The 20,597-nt window shown below is 41.0% G+C and overlaps 1 protein-coding gene across 9 annotated transcripts in view; it reads right to left on the bottom strand.

The window, feature by feature from the left end:
* AAK1 (AP2 associated kinase 1) overlaps nt 1-20,597 on the bottom strand; it is a 147,614-nt gene that overhangs the window by 25,957 nt on the left and 101,060 nt on the right. For 7 of the 9 annotated variants that reach the window (XM_064494422.1, XM_064494423.1, XM_064494425.1 and 4 more), the window contains exons 13-17: nt 18,889-19,113; nt 14,695-14,924; nt 12,899-13,056; nt 11,328-11,432; nt 6,598-6,693 (exon numbers count right to left, since the gene is read on the bottom strand). In XM_064494422.1, coding sequence (XP_064350492.1) covers nt 6,598-6,693; nt 11,328-11,432; nt 12,899-13,056; nt 14,695-14,924; nt 18,889-19,113 — 814 coding nt within the window. The remainder of the gene's footprint in view (nt 1-6,597; nt 6,694-11,327; nt 11,433-12,898; nt 13,057-14,694; nt 14,925-18,888; nt 19,114-20,597) is intronic. The other 2 variants (XM_064494424.1, XM_064494427.1) reach the window with 1 other exon arrangement.

The raw sequence follows: 20,597 nt of genomic DNA, 5'->3' as shown, positions 1-20,597 counted from the left end.
CTTAATACATAAAAGAGGATTAACCTCTCTTTTAAGTAAGAGGATTAGATAAGGGGTCACCAAGCCATAGATGCCTGAGATTACAGTAATGCAAACAGGTGAATTTCTAGATTCTACTCAAATGCCTTGGTATGAGAACAGAATAAGCAGAGTTCCTTAAGAAAAGTGACACATGTGGCAGGAGGCAGCATGGTCTAATAGGGAGGAAGGAAACAGACTCAGAGGCAGGGGACTTGGTTCTACACTGTTTTTGTGGCACTTTAAGCAAATCACTGTGTCTCTCTGGATCTAGGTTTTTTTTAATTGAGTTATAATCAGTTTACAGTGTTGTGTCAATCTAAGTTTTCTTACTGATAAAATGAAGATAAACTTAAAGGTCTTATCTACCTCTAGAAGTTCAATCATCCAGCGAGAGGGAGAAAAAAGGGAAGTAGGAACTGGTTGCTTAGAAGATGGACCGCTTAGCACTATTTACAAGAGCCGTATCATGGAAACAACTTAAACGTCCATCGACAGATGATTGGATAAAGACGATGTGGTCTATTTATACAATGGAATACTACTCAGTCATAAAAAGAATAAAGTAATGTCATTTGCAGCAACATGGATGGACCTGCAGATCGTCATTCTAAGTGAAGTTAGTCAGAAAGAGAAAGAAAAATACCATATGATATCACTTATACGTGGAATCTAAAAAAAAAAAGGACACAAACTTATTTACAAAGCCGAAACAAACTCACAGACATAGAAAACAGACTTATGGTTACCAGGGGGTAAAGGGGGTGGAAAGGGATAAATTGGGAGTTTGAAATTTGTACCTCTTGGGAGTGATGGAAATGTTAGGTATCTTGATTGTGGTGGTGGTTTCACAGGTGTATACATCTATCAAAAGTCATCAAATTGTACATCTGAGATATGTGTAGTTTTCTGTACAGAAATTATACCACAATAAGGTTGTTTTAAAAAGACGAAGAAGATGGACTGCTTAGAGATGAAACTGGAGATGTGAACTGATAATAACTGCGGAGAAGGACACTGAGAGGGTTCCTAAATGACATGGGCATGAGCTAAAAATGAGTGGTCCCATGACCACAATCAGTTCCTTCTTAGGTCTCTAGGGCTCCCAAATAAAAATGAGTCAGGTTAAAAGCTTAGGAAAGCACTGAAATCATGGTTAAAAGACTGAGAAGGTGGACCCCTGAAGAAAAATGGGATGCAGAATTAGTTAGCCTGGACAGTGGAAATCAAGCATGCTTTTAAAGGAGAGGATTGTTAGTACTTTGCAATTACGGGGAGAAGTGAGAGGAAGGGTCTCCTCTTCTGAGCACCTCCCATCTCCTATTAAGCATGAGTGGTATAATGTTTAATTATGTGGCATTAACACAAAGGGACTAGGGGAAGAGAGAAGGAGGTAGTCGCTAGAGTTAAAAGTAGGAATTAATCCATTTCGGATTCTTATATCTCTCCTTTCAAGACTTAGTCATTGAAAATATAAATCTCAAGGCAAGAAGGTACTAAATCTTTCATAAACCAGTCTAAGGTTAGATGATCAGAACCACTTCCTGGCAGAAGACTGGGATAGACTGCAAGCTGTGAGCTTTCTCTCTTTTAAAATATCAAAAGTGAGGATAGACATCTTTTTACACAGGCTAAGGAGACTAAGGGCTTACTCAAGGCTTATTCCAACCCTAATTAGGACGAGGACCAAGAGGAGGAAAGCAGACTGAACGAACAAACACCAGAGAGCCTCATGCAAGTCCCATGAAAAAAGATGTCTAGGTTGCTACAGCTTTTGTGGCTTTGGAAATTTACGTCTTGTCTGACTTGGGGCATAAGCCCTGAAGTTTTGTAATAAGAGATGCTGTTTTTAAATTGTAGTCACTCTAAATAACTCCTATCGCTGAGAAGCCAGACACTAAGCCATCTGTGACATCTGCAAGCTGGAATCAAAAGCCAACCACCACGACCCATTCCAAGTCCATTTTAGAGAACTGAGTCTGTGGGAAGACAAACTTTCCAGAGCAAAGACACACACTATGGTCAACCCTGGACTTTTCAGTATCACCAGGCAGCAGCTGGAAGTGAGGAAGATGCCAAGCAAATCGCTCTGAGAGGAACGCCTCTCTTGACTAACAAACCACTAAGAAAACACGGCTTCTCTTGCCTACTTTTTAAGCGAAGACAGAGTGCAATAAACCAGAAACCACTTTTATTAAAAATGCTGTTAATTCTAGGAAGTGGCACTTACGGGGTAACGAATGCATTCTTGCTTAGTCTTGTGGAACACTGATGTTGCAAGGTCAGTATGGAGGGGCTGCTATAAAAATCCTTTCCTCAAACTCTTGAGCACTGCTGGTGGGAAGGTAAAAAGGCATAGCCACTGTGGAAAACAGTAAGGCAGTTCCTCAAAAAATGAAAAACAGAATTGCCATAGGATCCAGCAATTCTATTTCTGAGCATATACCCCAAAGAATCTTGAGTCTTGAGGAGATATGTGCACACTCATGCTTACAGAAGCATTATTCACAACAGCCAGACCCTAGGAGCAACCCATGTGTCAATTAACAGTTGAGTGGATAAACAAAATGTGGAACATACACACAACAGAATATTATTCAGCCTTGAAAAGAAAGGAAATTCTGATACATGCTACAACATGGATGAACCATGAGGAGATTATGTTAAGTGAAAGAAACCAGTCACAAAAGGACAAATATTTATAATTCCACTTAGGTGAGGGAGCTAGAGTAGTCAAATTCATAAAGAGAGATAAAGTAGAATGGTAGTTGCCAAGGGCTGGGGTGGCGGAAGCGGGAATGAGAATTCGTTTAATGAGTAGAAAGTTTCAGTTTTGCAAGATGAAGAAACGGTCTGTGGATGAATGGTGGTGACGGTTATGAAGAGTATGATGCACTTAATGTCACTGAACTGTCCACTTAAAAACGGGAAAGTCTGTGTTATGGATATTCACCATGATTCTAAAAAATCATTAAACCTTGCCACCAATTTTCACAGCAAATTCTTCAATCTTCTCTACCATATTTTAAAACTCTGGGACTACCTCTATGGTATCTGTTCCCTAATGCAAATAAAAAACAAAATAAATGAACACATGGCATAGGAGCATAATGAAATACTCTGAGTACACAAATGCTCATGCTGTGATTTTTTTTTATGCCAGGTTTTCTACAAAAATTTCTTTTATGATGCTTTGGAAAACAAAAATGCTCTGAAAGAAAGAAAGAAAGAAAGAAAAAGAAAGAAAGAAAGAAAGAAAGAAAAAGAAAGAAAGAAAGAAAGAAAGAAAGAAAGAAAGAAAGAAAGAAAGAAAGAAAGAGACAGACAGACAGACAAATCCAATTAGCCAGTGCCCCATTCACCCACAGTTCAACAGTCATTAATATCAAGGAATTATACTTTAATGGCTCTCAATTATGCAAAGGTCATAGGTTATAAGAGTAAGTTTCATTTCTTTTTTTTTAAAGAGTTGTTTCTTCTCTTAATATTTTATTTATTTATTATTGTATTATTTAATTATTTTATTTGGGGAGGGGGAAGGAAATTAGGCTTATTTATTTTTAGAGGCGGTACTGGGGATTGAACCCAGGACCTCATGTATGCTAAGCATGCGCTTTACAACTTCAGCTATACCCTCCCAACTAAGTTTCATTTCTATAAGAGAAAAAATATCATTGCTAAGCCTTTCTGGCAACTAGGACTGTCTTACTGGGAAAAAGAACCCAGGAACAAAGTTGTGAAAGCACTTCCTATCTTTATACTAATTTAAAGTTCACAAAGCAATTTCAAATACGTGATTTTATCTGAACCGCAAAGCCACTCCATAAGGTAGGTTTTACTATCGCCAGTTCTGAGGAAGAAGACAACACAGAGTTTGGGTCATCTGATCAAAATCACCTTGCTACTAAGTGGCTGGAACCAGGGTCTTACAAGTTCAAATCCATTCTTGTATTTCCCTAAACCTTAAATTTAGCTGTCTAGTCAAAGGCTTTATAGATCTGGAATCTGTCCCCAAACGACCACTCACTGCGTGGGGGCTGTGGGCCATGGGGAGGAAGGCGGAGCAGGAACAGCACCATCACAGCCGCTCTAAGGCCTTACTTCCTCACTCACAAAGAGAGAGATTACCTAACATACCTACCAGTCTGTACAATTTGTGTGATCGAAGGAAATTATATGTAAAACATTTTAAAAGCATAAAATAAAACGTTAAGTCATAAAAGGCATAGTTATCAGGAGACTCAGGTTCCGTGATTCTTATCATCAGGAAGGCTGAGTGTGGGAGGCAAGCACGTGTGCAAAACCAACCAACCAGCCAGCCAACACACCTGACCCGCGTCCACCATGGGCTGGAGGCAGTGACACACTGCTTCCTTTAGGGGGCAGGAGAGAAATCTGCAGTCAGCCAAGGTCCCAGAGACCCTAAACTCAGCCCTTGCCTCATTGGGCATTTCAAGACGCTAAGGAAGGATGTAGGGGCCTTGAATAAAGGAGCTATTTAATTGGATGTGCTATAGGCTGAGTGTTAAATAAAATAATCAAAGACACAGTAGTAACATGCCATAATTAGCCCAAGTTCTGGAGAGCATCATCAAAGGAGGGAGCTGAAGGCTCTGCTGAGCCAAGCTACTACTCTCATCCCAGGGTCTGGCAGCCTCCTGACACCGTGGGCTGTGCCTTTGTTAATGCATCCTGAAAGGGTGGGTAGGAAGCCCCTGGGGCTGGGGGTTGACAGAGGCACAGACGGAAGGCTATGGAGCCAGTAGTTGGTGTCTGGTATCTGGGGACAGAAATGGAGGGTAATGGGACTGCCCAAAGCCTCTCAGCCTCAGGTTTTATTCAATTTATTTATCTAATCTGCAAATACTCACTGAATGCCAGCTATGCCTGGCAGAGTTCTCAGCACTGGTGGTACAGGGGCAAATAAGGCAGACAAGGTCCCTCCCTCAGGACACTGTCATTCGGGTTGGGACAGAGAGGCAATGAACAAGTAAAAATAGACAATGTTATGACTAAATGCTATGAAGGAAAAAAAAGCCAGGGGGAGTGACTGAGAGGGACCATGTTGGGCCTCTCTGAGATGGCCCATTTAAGCTGAGACCCAAATGTCGAATAACAAGAAGGAAAAACTTTCCAGGCAGAGGCCCAGAAAGTGCAAAGGCCCTGAGGTGGGAACAAGCTTAGCCCATTGGAGGAAAGACTAAAGGGAAGGATGCTATGAGCTCAGGTTAGAGGGGCAGCCAAGGGCCACACCAGTCAGGGCCTTGCCAGTATGGTAAGAAAGAAGCCTGGGTTTTATGCTCAGTGATTTGAGAAGTCGCCATTGGAGTGCAAAGGACTGACATGCCTGATATATGCTTTCATCCTTCAGCTTGTGCCAGGAGGCCACCCTTCCAGCTTCTGCAGCTCATGAGCTACCAGGGTAAGAGCAAGGCAAGAACCGAAAGGGGTATCAAAGGGAGAATGCCTCAATAATCCTCTTCCTTGTCTGATTCTATGACTGATACAAAAGGGAGGGAACAGAGGCCAGTGGGCCCCAACTTGAGTTTGCAGCTCATCCTTTCTAGCCTTCAGCGTGAAACCAGCCCTGCCTAGGCACTGCCAGGCACACCCAAAGGACACAACGGAGAAAAGGACCTCTATCTGATACCTTTCTTCTCTTTTCTTTACCTACCCTATACTGAATCATTCCTTAGTGATTTTAGACATTTTTGACCCACCTCCAGGTCCAGCAAGCTATAAAGTTACACAATGCTACCTGATTAAGGCAAATTTTTGCTTCCTCTTGGAAGGGTCAACAGACGACCTAAAGGAATAAAAACCGTCTTGGTAACCTAGCTGCGGTCTGTCTCAGTAAGGAGAGGACACGAACATCACAATCACTTCCAATCTTGAGGCAATCAAACCCATAAACCGCTTTAACATTTTGGGAGAGAAGAAAAACCAAGCAGATTCTTTTAGTTTAAGACTAAGAAATTGGCAGGAGTAAGAATGGGAAAAAGGAAAAAAAAAAAAAAACTATCAGAAGCAAAATGACTGTCAGCTGTTTTGAAGGAGTTGGCTCTATTTGCTTTTTCAAAGAGACTGATCAGGAAGAGAAAGGGCAGCGTCTGTCTGTTCCTCACACCGTGCTCCCCTCGCCCCGAAAGGATGGGGAGTGGGGCAGGAAGAGAAATCGCTGCCATTCACGAAACCCGAAAGGAAAGCATCCGATTATTGTTTCAAAAGCTGTGTCAGTCAGACCGCACTAACCATTTCTTTCTTTTTTCTTTCCCACTTCTTACTTTTTAAAATTGCTTACTTAAAAATCAGCACATGGCAGACCTCAGGGGAGATGAGGACTCATGCAGTCCTACTTACTTCAGTGATGCAGCGCCAAGCCCAGACAGTGGAAGGCAGTGGAACCCAGGGCTCCTGACTCACATTCCCTGTCACATTTTATTGTGTATTTCTATCGTACAAAAATCCAAGCACATTATAGCAAAATAGGAACAGGAAGTCACTCAAAAGCCAACTACTATATTAAACTATATAGGTCCTGGGATGTAACTTAACTTCAGATCAGTTTTATTTACCTACCTGCTGCCTCAGGAACTTGAAGAGGAATGAAAGGATCAGATACGCTTAGAAGAGGAAGGCTAGAATCCACAGTCTGCCCACCCTTCCTTTTTTCAGCTGGAGTCGGTTGGAGGAGAAGGAAGGGTCAAGGAGAGGAAAAAAGAGACAAGCAGAAAACATCAAGTAAATCGAGATGTATTTACCCTCTGCTAACCCAACTCAAGTTACAGAGTAAGTCAAAATTTAGAGGCCAAATATAGAGGGATGATTGGATACAATCCAATGTAACAGCAAAGTATGCCTGAGATACATAATCTGGTCCTTGCAACATACTCTGAGATGCAATTAATGATAAAACCAGGATACTCATTCACTTGAAATTCCACTTCTTCCTCGGATACTGCCATCCACAGTGATCTCTCACAATTCCTCTAGCAATTACTATCCTTAGCACACGTTTTGGTAATGTAAACAAACTTTGTTTTGTAACTGAGACGATATGCATAGGTACTTCCTGTGTAACCCACTACCCTCTTGAGGTCCTTTAGGGACTGAGTCCTAGTCTATTACCAAGTGTCTAATGCAGTGCAAGGCAGACAGACAGAGGCAGAAATAGATTTCTTGCCTATTGCAAGTTTAGACAAGCCCTAACGTCTGGACTGTATCTATCTACCATGTTACTGGCATTCATCCTGTATTTGGCAAACTTACAGAAATCTACACACCATATAGAGTATCAGAGCTTGAAGGAATCTCAGGATTTTCTAGAACAATTTTCTTATTTTCCAGAAAAGAAGATGAAGCCCAGAAGCTAAGAGACTAGTCAGAGGTCCACCAGCAGTCCCAGGATCAACACCCAGGTCTCCTGGTTCCTATTTTACCATTCTTTACCTTGCATTTTAATAATTCAGTTTGTTCCTGAATTAAAATCTAATTTAGTCTTTCATAAAGTAGATTTTAAAAAAAACGTATTTTCAAATAATCATAGAATCATAGAAAGTTGCAGTACAAAGAGACCTGTGAGCCCTTCAACCAGCCTCCCCCAGTGGTGAGTCCTTACACAGCTGTAGCACGATGCCACTGACACTGCTGCAGTTCTGCCAGCGAAACTCTATTCAGTTTCCACCAGTCTTCACACGTACTCATTTGCTTGTGTGTGTGTATTTCCTTGCAATTCAATGTTATGTACAAATTAGCCCAAGCACCACAACAATGACACACAACTATTCCACAAACAAAAGAACGCCTCTCTACTTGTACTCTTTTATAGTCACATCCACTCCTACTCCTGTCCTGGTCTCTGTAATTTTGTCATTTCGAGAATATCATTAAAGTGGGCTTTTAACTAAGCTTCTTTAACGGTAGATGAAGGAAGAGAAGAGTAAAATCAAGTTCTTAAGTCTCCGAAATATTTTAAAATGAGACAGAATGAAATACATTAAAAGAAAAAGAATGAATTACACAAATTACAATTCATTTTTGAAAAACTACGTATGCAGAAATAAACCTATGACATTAAATATTGTAAAATGTTAGCGATGCTTTCCTCTTAGAGTGGGGTCATGAGTTTTTTTAATCTTGCTTCTTTAGGGATTTAGTCATTTTTCGAAATTTTCACAAATGAATGTATATAACATCAACAGAAAAATATTTAAAATAAAGAAGCAAATGTCAAGTTTGAATTGTCTGCCTGTTCCTCCTCCAATGTATGGAGGACATAGTTTTTGCAGCTTTTACCTTAAAAATGTGAACAACAGCCCTTGTGCCATCCTCCCCGGCTCATTACCACATTTCCTGCTTACTTCCTCCCTTGGCTGGTTAGAACGTTCAAAATCAGTGAAGATTTTAAGCTTGATTAGAAAACTTGCAGCAAATGGTGCCACCCTGAACTTCGTACAAAAGAGGACACACTAACTTCTGGGATTTAGATATGACTTTCTTTCATTTGTAAAGAATGAGGTATCATAGAAAAAAATTCACACTACTAATATGAATGACAGGAAAATACACAGATGTTCATAGAAAAATACTGAATAAAAAGAGGAAAACGTGAAGATGTTTTGTAATGTTTTAAAAGCTCAGTGTCACTGATGGATTTCTGAGATGTGGTGACGACTACAGCTTCTGTACTGAGCCGCCAGGTACAAATCTCTCTTCTGTCACTCTCCAGCTCTGACCCTGGGCAGATCACTTAGCCTCTCGTGGGCTGCTGTGAGGGATCACCTGAGAAAAGGCGCATAAAAGTGCTCACCCAGGGGGCTGAGCATGCTGCATGTACTCCACATGCTGTTATCGCTGTTACAACTTTACTCAAATTTATATTTTTTAATGGTTGAGCCTGTAAGTTCCTTAAAAAAAAATTGCGATTGTAGCCTTCAAAGTGAGTATAAAGGGCAAAAATAAAAACAAAAAACAACTCTTTAAAAAGTAGTTCAAACAGACAAATCCCACAAAACATAACCATGGGTGATAAGCAAGAATTAGGCACTAAAACTGGGAGTGGATGGAAAATGATTAGAAAGCTTTGTCATTAACACTGAGGAGTCCAAGCTCCCATCCTTTGGCAAAAAGCAACCCCTCTCATTCATTCAGCAAATCTGGACTGAGCCAAACACTGAACTAAAGGCTGGGATTTAGTAGCAAAGACCCTCCTAGAGCTTATTGCATGACCCCCTTTCCAGGGAAACTACATCCGACCCAGCTCCGTAACTGGTCAACATTGTGATGTTTTAGCTCAGGGACAGTAGCCAATGCTTTACACATTTGGTATATCCAGTCAATGATGTGGCATATCAAACTGTAAGCACTTCAAATCAGAACAAAAAATCAAGAAACTTAAAAATGACATAGACTGGACAACAAAGCTAAAAATGAGAAATAACACACAGAAATTTTTAACTATTCAATATTAAAAAGCACACCTTCCAAATGACTTCAACGCCTATTCCAAAATATTAACAAAAATGAGAGCATCATATGAAGACTTACAGGATATGGTTAAAACTTCAGTTTTCTCTTACAAGGGAAACACACACCTATTAAAATGCACTCTCAATAACAGTGCAATCCTCAAAGGCTGGGGTGGGGTGGGCAATTGGAGGAAGAAGGAGAAAAGAGAATATTGGAATATTTGTGAAAAAGGTCTTCCTGGAGATTATAATTAGCCTCCCTCCCTACTCTCATGCTGGTTGAAAGTCATTGTTATACTGAGAGAAAAATTCTAAATACTTTCACTATTTTTAAAAAGAATTTTAAAAAAATTTACTAGGTATTCTTTTTAATATCAACAAAGTGAACCTAAGAAAAACAAGGAACTAATCAAAAAGATAAAAGCAAAAGTTAAAGAATTAGCAGACAGAAAAACAGTAGATTTTACGGAGTTGTCTTTGAAAGATAATAAAATAGCAAATCTCTAGTTAGAATCACCAAGAAAAAGAGAAACACAAAAGCGTACAATTAAATTGATGTATGCAGAGAATATACTATAAAAGATTTAAATGCATTCTTCTACTTTATTTATTTTTTTAACTTGTTTGGTTTTGTTTTATTGTTTCTGTGTATTTATTTATTTATTTATTTAGGGGGTGTGTAATTAGGTTTATTTATTTGTTTTTTAATGGAAGTACTGGGGAGTGAACCCAGGACCTCATGCATACTAAGCATGCACTCTGTCACTGAGCTATACCCACTCCCTACTTTATTTAAAAAAATTTTAAACTGCAGATGATTTTCTAGGAAAATATTACCGAATTTGCCTTATTATGAGCAGAAAACTTAAGGGAGGTATTCTAAACCTCGTATCCATTGCTGAGGAATTTGTAATAGTAAAATACTGACATCAAATTAATGTTTGAAAAAGAGATACTAAGTTAAATACATTAGGATATATCCATATAAATGTAGATATTTAAAATTTTTATTCTAGGAGCTTCTTTAATGATGTGGGCGAAATGTGTCAAATTTTGTAAGTTAAAAAAATTAGGCTTTAAAACATGACCATAAAGATGTACATTAGAGTCATAAGCTGAGGCTGCAAATTGTGTACAAAACTAGGGTCACATGCATTTTTATAAGGGAGAAAATATGTAATTTTCCTTAGAGTCACAAAGGTATCTGCAACCCTAAAAAAGGTTAAAAGCCACCAACAGACATCAAAATGGAACCCCTGAGCTAACTTCTCAGGGCTGAGATCACGGGGATTTTAACTGTCTTCTCTGTGCTTTTCTACAAATTACTGAATATGTATAGTATTTATTAATATAAGGGAAAATTAGGTTTTTATCATTGCAGAATTTTTTTAAAAAATCTCATTTCAAAAGATAGCTCTCTCCCCCCATTAGTACACACACATACGCACAAAAGCACTGCACAGCAGAGTCTCAGGTATAGGACAGAACATATAATTCTTAGAATTCTTCAAGTCATTCCGAGGAACGTAAGCAATTGCAAGGGATTAACAGAGTGATGTTCCTGAAATTTAGAAATATTTGCTTAAAAAGATGTCTGTGTACTTAGAACAAATCCTGTAAATTACATCGCTGCCAGATCACCCTGCCATTCTAATTCAAACTGACTTCTAGACCTTTTTTTTTATCCGTACCTTTTTCTAGGAAATCTTCTGAATAAAGGAAAATACGTTATATACCACCAGGATCTGGGGCTCACTGGCAAGCTAGGGTTATCTGTGGACTGGAAACAAGTGTGAAGGTAACAAAAGTGAGTCTTGTGTTTCAAGTGTTTGCCATACTAACCAGGTCCAGCAGAAAACGAGGGAGCAGCAAAAGCATCACCTTGGGCTGGTTGAAAGCCTGGGATCAAACTCTCAGCTGAGCCTCCAAGCTTCTCAGGATGTTTGCCTGGAGGGACAAAACACCACTCGGTTCATTCCAGCGGAATCTCATGATGCACACACCTGCCGGAGGCGAAGGGCACCCTCCAAACTGACATCTGGACATGACCCTTTTTACTGCATTCTGGCAACACCTTGGTTATTCAAAGGTCCCTGTCTAGTCGCTGCACTAGCTGAGGAACAGCCGAGGAAAGCAAGTCTGAAGCCCGAAAGTTCAAGCACAGTGCTCAGAGCAGAATGCCTCTCGCCTTCAGTCTGAATCGATTTATCTCTATATAATTCCAATGAGTTTGATGATCCGTTTTCCATGTCAGAAGCAGTTAAGAGAGCAAACGAGACGAGAGAGGGCCCTAGTGGGATGCTCTGAGGGACAGGCACAAGGACAACAGCTTAATGTAAAAGCCAACAGCTGAACAACAAGAAAGACAGGAAATTATTAAAAACAGATACAAAAATTTAAAAACCTGGGGGACATTTAATCAAGTGCAAAATACTACAGTTTTCAATAGTCCATGAAGGTATTTGTTTATAGCCTAGAACAATAACTGGCTCACATAACAATGAAACAAAGTGACAACGAATGTCAAAGAAAGTTAGATCCTATGCTCCATCTTGTGTTCAAAAAGGCAAGGAGGTATATGGGTTTTAAAAAATATATCTATAAAATGATAAAGCTAACATGTTTGGTCAAAGTTGGTATTATTCACTCTGCTCTAATCACTCTTTACCCCTTGCTTTTGTTTGCACTGAGGTGCTCCTTTTGAACTGTAGAATTTTCCCAGGGCATTTGTTGTTCTTTTCTAAAGGGTGTGTGTGTGTGTGTGCACGCGCGCACACGTCCATGAATGGGTATCCTGCCTTCCAAATTATTTATTTTTTATTTGGGGGGAGGAGGCAATTAGGTTTATTTAGTTATTATTCTTAGTGGAGGTACCAGGGATTGAATCCAGGACCTTGCGCATGCTAAGCACACACTCTACCACTGAGCTATGCCCTCCTCCCTCTCTGCCTTCCAAATTAGACTATGGGTTTGAGGATAGAAACGGTACCTTCTATTTATTTGATCTCCTCTCCATGGTCAGTCAACAGTAATAGAAAATTCTGATCACAAAGATTCAGTGTCTACATGAGGGCACAGTCTCACGAGGGAGCAGTTACAACTCTCTAAGACAACAAACCCGCTTAGGACAAGCGACCATCACACGCGTCCAAGGAGTGAACATGCTTGACACCATCATTCCAATCTATGCTACGGATTCACTCCTGAAAGTTTCCCACTCTCCTGCTGCCACCCATAACAGACCAGGATTTCCGAGGACGCAGAGATTTCAGAGCTCTGGTAAAAATACAAATTGATGTGTGTACATACTTCAAAATCAATCCTTTGAAGGAAAGAAAGACCCAAGCCTCTATTTTCACATGCATTTTCACCATAGAGTCAAGGTTCCATAATCACAAAAAGGCACCACTCACCTTCCCCCAGCTTGGCAAAGTCCTTGTTAAGCAGTTCTTCAGCTGTGAGTTTGGAGAAATTGTCATCGTCAAAGGGGTTCCACGTGGGACCTTCTGAAGGATTATAAACGTTTTGCTGGGAGGCCCGAGGGGAGCCGGAAGGAGTGGTGGTTGCAGACCTAGAGAGGTTCCCACCCCCACGAAATAAAAAGACATACAAAGGTTGAAAAGGGCCAACCTATTTTCTCTTTGTTTCAAGACGAAATTATTTTCTGAGTCAAACCATTATTCTCCACAGTATTTTTCCATAAGGGCTTTCTTTCCATGGCAATGGAACAGTTTCCACAGACACCCTTTCCACCAAATGAAACAAATGTCTCCCTTTCTTTCATGGTTCACTATCTCTCACTACTTCTTTATTCTCTTGCTTAGATTTTTGGTCGCATCTGTGAGTTCTTTCAGGATCCCGAAGCAACCTGTTCTTAGGCTCGTGTATCTGTGGTGACTGTAATATTCACAGCAACTGACCCCAGAGGGGCTGGGGCTGGTGCCTACTCAGGCGGCCTCTCACCCGTCAGGATCTGGCAGGCACAGAATGAAGGGCCACCACCAGTGGTCACCACCACAGTTAAAGAGAAATAAACACAATTACAACCATAGCGTGCTCCCAGGTATCATTAACTAAATTTCTTCTGAAGTTTCTCTTGATGCTCTTTGCATTTAGCTAATAACTTACAGATTTTTCACTTAGTATATGGTTCTGTGAAAGGTGAGGGTCTGAAATTACACTCACTCAACACTCATTGCAATCTACTTTATGGCAGACACAGAGCCTGTCACGGGATTGACAAAGGTTGATTAAGCCATGGTGCTTGTTTCGGACACACCTGCAGGCTAGGTCAGGTAGACATACAAATAAATAATGGTAATGCAGTGTGATGCCGGCTCAAAACAAGGTTCAGGCAAAATCACATATGATAACAGGGGAAAGGTCAAAGAAAAGAAAACCGCTGACATGCATCTTGATGAACAAATAAGCATTTCCTAAGTGGACAAGGAAGAGAGCGACAGTTCCACCAGTGCGATCCGACAGGCTGTGGTCTGTTCATCAGTGAGTCCAGACATTACTCCACAGGCAATGGGGAGCCGATGGAAGGTTTTCAACACAGAGGGAAGTGGTCAGATCAGACCAAAACTTTAGAATACTAACTACTGTATATCAAAAAGATAAACAAGTTCCTACTGTACAGCACAAGGAACTATATTCAATATCTTGCAGTAACCTATAATGAAAAAGAATATATGTATGTGTATGTGTGACTGAAACATTATGCTGTACACCAGAAATGGACCCAACATTGTAAACTGACTATACTTCAACCCAAAATTTTTTTAAAAAATTGAAAAATGTAGGGGGGAGGGTGTAGCTCAAGTGGTAAAGTGCATGCTTAGCATATACAAGGTCCCGGGTTCAATCCCCGGTACCTCCTCTAAAAATAAATAAATAAACCTAATTCCCTCCCCCCCACAAAAAAAATACAATAAATTAGAAAAAAAAAAAGAAAAAAGAATTTAGAAAACACTCTGTAGGGTATGGAATGGATGAGAGAATGGAAACGGTGAGGCAAGTAGAAAATTATTTAAGATCAGTCTGATCTATGCACTCCAGGAAAATGCAGTTTCTTATTAAACACAGACACACACCACTATGCACATACCTACACACATCTGCATACATATGCAAAAATCACACAGCAACAGCCCACGGCAGCCCTTCCCCACAAAAGTCAGGAGGATAAAGGGGAAGCACTACATACTTGGACTTGTTGAGACTGGCCTCAGCTGCAGCTGCCTGGAGCAGCTGGGTTGATTTGCTGGCAGGAACTCCAAAGACCGCACTGTGGGTCACGTCACTGAGAATCCGCCTGTGTCCAGCACGCTGGGCCTTGGGGGATGATGGAGGAGTGAGAGATCCGAGTTTCTGTCCCTGGATGGCAGGCGGTGGCGTTGTCTGAACCTTTGGCTGTTGTCTTACTGGGGCTTGAATCTGCCAGGGAGAGTGATGAAAATGTTCCCAAAAAAGGGGGGGAAAGCATAAACAGACAAGTATAACAAAAAATGCTACATGAGGGCTAACATATGGCTCAAATGGCTCTGTTTATCAATAACACCCAGAAAGAAAAAACTAGGCTTTGACAATCTGAGCTGCAACGTTGACCCTGATAGCTGCATGGTATTTACCTGGTACTTAGATATATATTTCAATCTTCATCAGCAATAATATACAGACTAACCAAATGCAACTCAACCCAGACCAAAGACGGCAGAAGTGATGCCTAGCTCTAAAGATACAGAAAGTATCTTAAAGGACCACTTTCTGCTTTAGGAACTCACTCAGAATGCTTCCAAAAGGCAGGCTTCAAGCATTCGACTACCACATCACAAGCCAATGAAGGCACACCTTTAGCTAAAAACACAGCTGAGTTGAATGATTTCTGCTAAGAGACCCCTAACTTTCTGACAGAGCTCAGACTGTTAGAAATAAGTCAGAGCGAATTCCACTGTGATTAATAAATGGCAGTGCGTTTTCTGTTCTGTTGTTGATACTCTATTTGATAGGATGGGTCTATAAGACTCTATTTCTGTGCGAAGTCCTGAGAAAATGTACAGCATTAGGGTAGTGGGATTAACCTGTTTTGATCTTCATTTCAGAATTGGCACTGAAGAATCAGGTAGAGAATATAATAAGAAGACACAATTTTAAAAGCCCTTAATAATGATTGATCTAATAATTTCAAGGACTCTTGAGATGTGGGCTTTTTTTCAGAAAGCAGGACACACTGTCACCACAGAAAAACAAACGGGAGGGAATATCCTTGTGGCCACCTGGTGAGTCTTTATGTGTAAGTCCTGATGTACAAGTGCTATATCAAGAAGATGAACAAAAAATAATGTTAAGAAGGCCACTTAACCCTTTTCTTAATTAACTCAATCCAGAGAAAAAGGGACTTAGAATGTTAAATGCCTCAGGTATTGAACTATCCTTTCTCTCCAGTCCCTCATCTCAGATTGGAGCTGCCCTCCCATGATGCAGCTCGGTTCTCACATTCTGTGTCTTCAAAGGTAGGCCCTGGGAGAGAGTCAGGAAACTAGAGTGGTCCACTACTTAGGTCAGGATGCTGACAGCCTGGGAGTTTCTGTCCTTATACTGACTTAGACTTTGAGTTTTACTGAGGCAGGCTATGTGCATATGTGAATACACAACCACTCATCAATCAAATGAATGATACAACAGAAGGTTCTAATAGCGATCAAATTAAGGTTAGAAGGCAGAGCAGCTGACTGCATCTCTGAGCGAGAAGCAGAGTGTTCTGTGAAGAAGATCAGAGCCCCACCCCCACAACTTCCTCTGGGGTCCAGAATTGCACCTGCAACAACCAACCTAAATCCAGTACCCACAGGGTCCAGAAGGGCTTTAAGTACAGAACTAGATTTGCTTATTTCTTAGAATTTGAGACATTCATTACTCTGAAAGGGTACTTAACTTTTGAGTCCCTTTAATTTGAAGAGTCTAGACTACTTGGAGAACATTTTCCACTCCTCTTGCCTATTCTCTGCACACAGCACACTGAAGAATAGATGCTTCTGTCATGAGGACACCATATTCTATCACAGCTACCAGTTCAAACCGGCCGCCACCCATTCAGCCACTCCCCACAACAACCCTGTCAGGCAGGCAGCTTTATCTCCCATCAGATTCTCAAAATGGTAAGTTAAAAGCGAACATGGATTCCAACTCCCTTGTTTCAGTGGAGACCAGACCAAGGCCTCCCGAGGCTAAGTGCTTGCTCCAAGGTCACAGGATCAATTAAGGACAGAATCTGTGTTTCTTGACTACTGCTCAGAACTCTCCTTCCTGCACCATGATGCTTCCTCATCCAAAAATGGGATTGGGAAGGGGGAGGAGGGAGAAACAGACCAGGGGAAGGAGAAGCAAGGTAGACTCTGATGTCTGTTTTGCTAAAGATTTTTTTAAAAAAATAACATATTTAACGATAAAAGGAGTACCACCCCATCAAGAAATATAGACAAGGGGGCAAAACCACCCAGACTTCCATTCCACTACTCTAATATGTTCTTATCTTTTGGTATCTTATATGTAAGTCTATTTCAAGTACATACCTTTCCCATAATTTCATATTTCCTTTCGCATTACCTCATGAGCATTTCCAAACAGTTATACAGACTTCATAACCATGATTTTTAATGGCTGCACAGTTGGTTGTTGGAACAAGTTAGGTGGCTTCCATGCTTTTGGCTATTATTAAGACTGCAATAAACATCTGTGGGCTGTGGCCACCATTCCCTTGCAGATTCTTGCTGAGAGATGGCTGCAGGGTATACTTTATATTTACTTATATATATACTTACTGATATATTGCTTCTGTAGGTAAGTCCTACAAAGGGTCATCAGAGAAAGGGATGGGTTAAAGCTGGAAAGCTCTCTGGTTCCTTGCTGAAGCACATTCTGTTCTTGTTCCTTCTTTATACCCTCAACCAACTACCCCTGAACAAAGTGTTCAAAGTATTTTTTTCATCCAAGGAAGGAGAAGGTTCATAGTTCATTCCCAAGAAAGCAGATACTCTTGTCAGGGATACCAGAGGGGGACCCCATAAAAAGTGTATAGTCAGTGGAGTCGATCATGCTGTCACCCTGGATGAGCACTTGTTATTATCCTTGAAAAAAGATCAGGATTCTCTGGTTCTTGTCCCAGCTCTGCCGCCACCAGTCTGTGTGTCTTGGGTAATTTCTTTCTAGCCTAGGCCTCAGGTTCCAATTCTATTAAATGAAGACTGGATTAGATAGTTAAGATCTCAACTAGCTATTTGACACAATAATCTTTTAAAAACTCATTTTCCATTAACAAGAGGAACTTCATCTCTTGTTAAAAATATAGAGTAGCTGTCTGCCACACACCTGCAGGAAGACTGAGCTGTTTCAGAAATGAAGGTGCAAAGATGCTGAACACACACTTAGTTGAGACTTAAAGAAGACGATCTATTTACAGCACTGCTTCCTTCTGAAGGGATGTAGGTTTTCTGGTTTTAGATGGGCAACAAAACTCTATCAGAAATCAATCTTCAGAAAGAAGGTCTCTTATTTTCCTTCGTTCCTCTAGCAGTTGGACTTCCCTGGGAATAAGAGCTTAGCTATGATACTCCATCAGCTGGGTATGTAAAATGCCTTTTTCTATCACTCTAAAATTTTCTATCACTGTTGCTCAGAAAAATGTAAGTACAGAATTAAGGGCAGTCATTAAAGGCCAAAGCACCACGTGCCTGAGGATGTAATCACAGAGGTCAATCAGAAGAGGACGATTCTATACTCAGCCAATATCTGGATGTGAACATGCCCAGTTCCTAAACTGACAAGATGGCTCAAACAACAGTCAGATGCTCTGGTGCCCAGAGCGGAATTAGGCCTCCGCAAATGGTCTCAGCAAGTAGGCCCCTGAAGGGTGCAGCACAGTAGATTCAAATGAAGTAGCCAGTAATGTCATCCACGACAAAGAATAAACACAACACTGCCAGGACTCAGGGTGAAGGTGGGGGCCTACATGAACCTCCCAAGATGGGAAAGGCCATGGTGGTTAAACTGCCCCCCTGAAGAAGGGAAAGGGGTTGGCTCTAATCCTGCCTAGGTCCTTGACTGTCCAACACTGGCCCGGACAAAGACAACAAACAGCTCTTGCTGCCAGTCTAATAGTAAAGTAAGAAATAACAAAGTTCATCTTCATCAGCAGCCTCGGATCATTTTTCTAAAACCTTTACCCTCCAAAGAATAGCTCATCCTTTTCCTGGCTATATGGAGAAACGAGCAACTATTTTTAACCACAAGGGTGGGGAAGCAGACTCGCCTTTGTCCAGAGGGCCCCACAGCGGCTGCTGCTGCCCCTTTCCCACCGTCTCCCTAGCCCTCACTGCATGCTCCCACTCTGGCTGATTCTCACCACTGGCTCCTGGGCAGGGGGTGGCTGGGAGGCTGTGGCCGGCTGTGCCTGGGGCTGCGGTGCGGCTGCCACCGCGGTCTTCTGCTGTAAGGCAGCCTGCTGAGTCAGCAGCTGCTGCTGCTGCTGGTAGAAGTTCTGGATCAGCTGCTGCTGAGAGCTTCCCTGGGACACCACAGGGAACTGGGTGATCGCTGGTTGTTGGGCAGCTGGGTGTACTGCCTGAAACTGAGCAGGAGAAAGTGGCAAGAAATGAGGACGTGAATAGCAGCCTGTCTCAGAACCGTATTCCACAAAGGATGAATGTCTCAGTAACAGCTAAGACCAGTGCTGAAGCCAAAGGCGAGGGCAGGGAGGAGTCTTTGAGCTTGGCCTGAAAACTCAGGAGGGGAACCTCAGGGCATTACGGTAAACACAGCAGCACCTCACACTGCCAGGCTCCATCCACTGCGCTACCCGCCCCCTGCACTGCAGACTGGCTTCCAAGCGGTTTCTGCGCCGGGCCTGAGAGCATCCACCCGACTGTAAGTCCGGCAACTCCACTAGCTGGAGTGTAACAGAAGCTAATAAATGATCTCCCAATCGCAGAAGTTATCCCTCTTATAAAGGGATTTGGAAACAGCCAGGATTAAAATTCTTCCCTACATGAACAGGATGAAGCAATGATGACATTGAAAAAAATAACCTAAATGTTAACCCAGCTATTAAGTCATCTCAAGCCTTTCTGAAAATTATTTCCCAGTAGCTCTCTTTATTAAACTCCCATCTTTACACATTCAAAATATTCAGTATACTCTACCACTTAATGATATTTTATCTTATATTGGTAACATTGTTTCAACTTATATCCTTTTGTAAACTTCCTAAGGGCAGGAATTCTGCGCTTCTCCCTCCTACTCTAAGGATAATGTGTCAGGCACACAAGCAGAGCTCAAAAAAGGGCCTACTGATGATCAAAAGTCAAGTTCGTGTCTTTGAACATTCCAAATATTTTTACTCAGTTATAAAGCTAACTGAGAGGATACAGTTTGCCTACTGAGGCAAAATTAAAGGGTTAGCAAAAAATCAGACGTCAATAAATAGTTGCTAACTTATAACAGAGAAAGAACCAAGTGTCTATTAACAGGGGACTGATTGGATAAACTATGCCATATACCCTTAAAAGGGAACACTCTCAGGTGGTAACTAGAAATGAGGGCTACCTCTGCTATATATGGGATGGAGGGGATAGAATTTTGCAGATCTAACTTTGAAACTATGTAAATGTTTTACATTCACACGGAACAAAATTCAACCAAAATTTAAAAAGCAGTAACTAAAAGGCAAAAGCAAAACCTCTGTATCAAATCGAGAGCCAAACTCCCCAAAAATGTACTAAATATTCGAAGTGTAAAAAGGGCAAAGAAATCTTACACCATTTTCAGTAATTACATTAGTATTGTTATCTTGAAACTATAAATCAATTAAGAAATTATGCTAACGTTGTTAGGAATCAAGATTTCCAGATGACAAAAATATGAATATAAAGTCCAAGAAGTTAAACAAAAAAATCCCATAATTACAAATCTGCTTTAGAACAATAAATTTGAATTCACTGTGTATACTCTATTAGCAAAACAAAACATATGTCCTAACTGTTCACTGAAAAGGTCTAAAAACAATAACCAACTCACTACTAAATGAGTATTCCTAGCACTGAGACTGTGGTCTCT

The sequence above is a fragment of the Camelus dromedarius genome, chromosome 15, assembly GCF_036321535.1.
Source record: "Camelus dromedarius isolate mCamDro1 chromosome 15, mCamDro1.pat, whole genome shotgun sequence".
Lineage (NCBI taxonomy): Eukaryota > Metazoa > Chordata > Mammalia > Artiodactyla > Camelidae > Camelus > Camelus dromedarius.
This window is presented reverse-complemented; position numbering and strand designations above follow the sequence as displayed.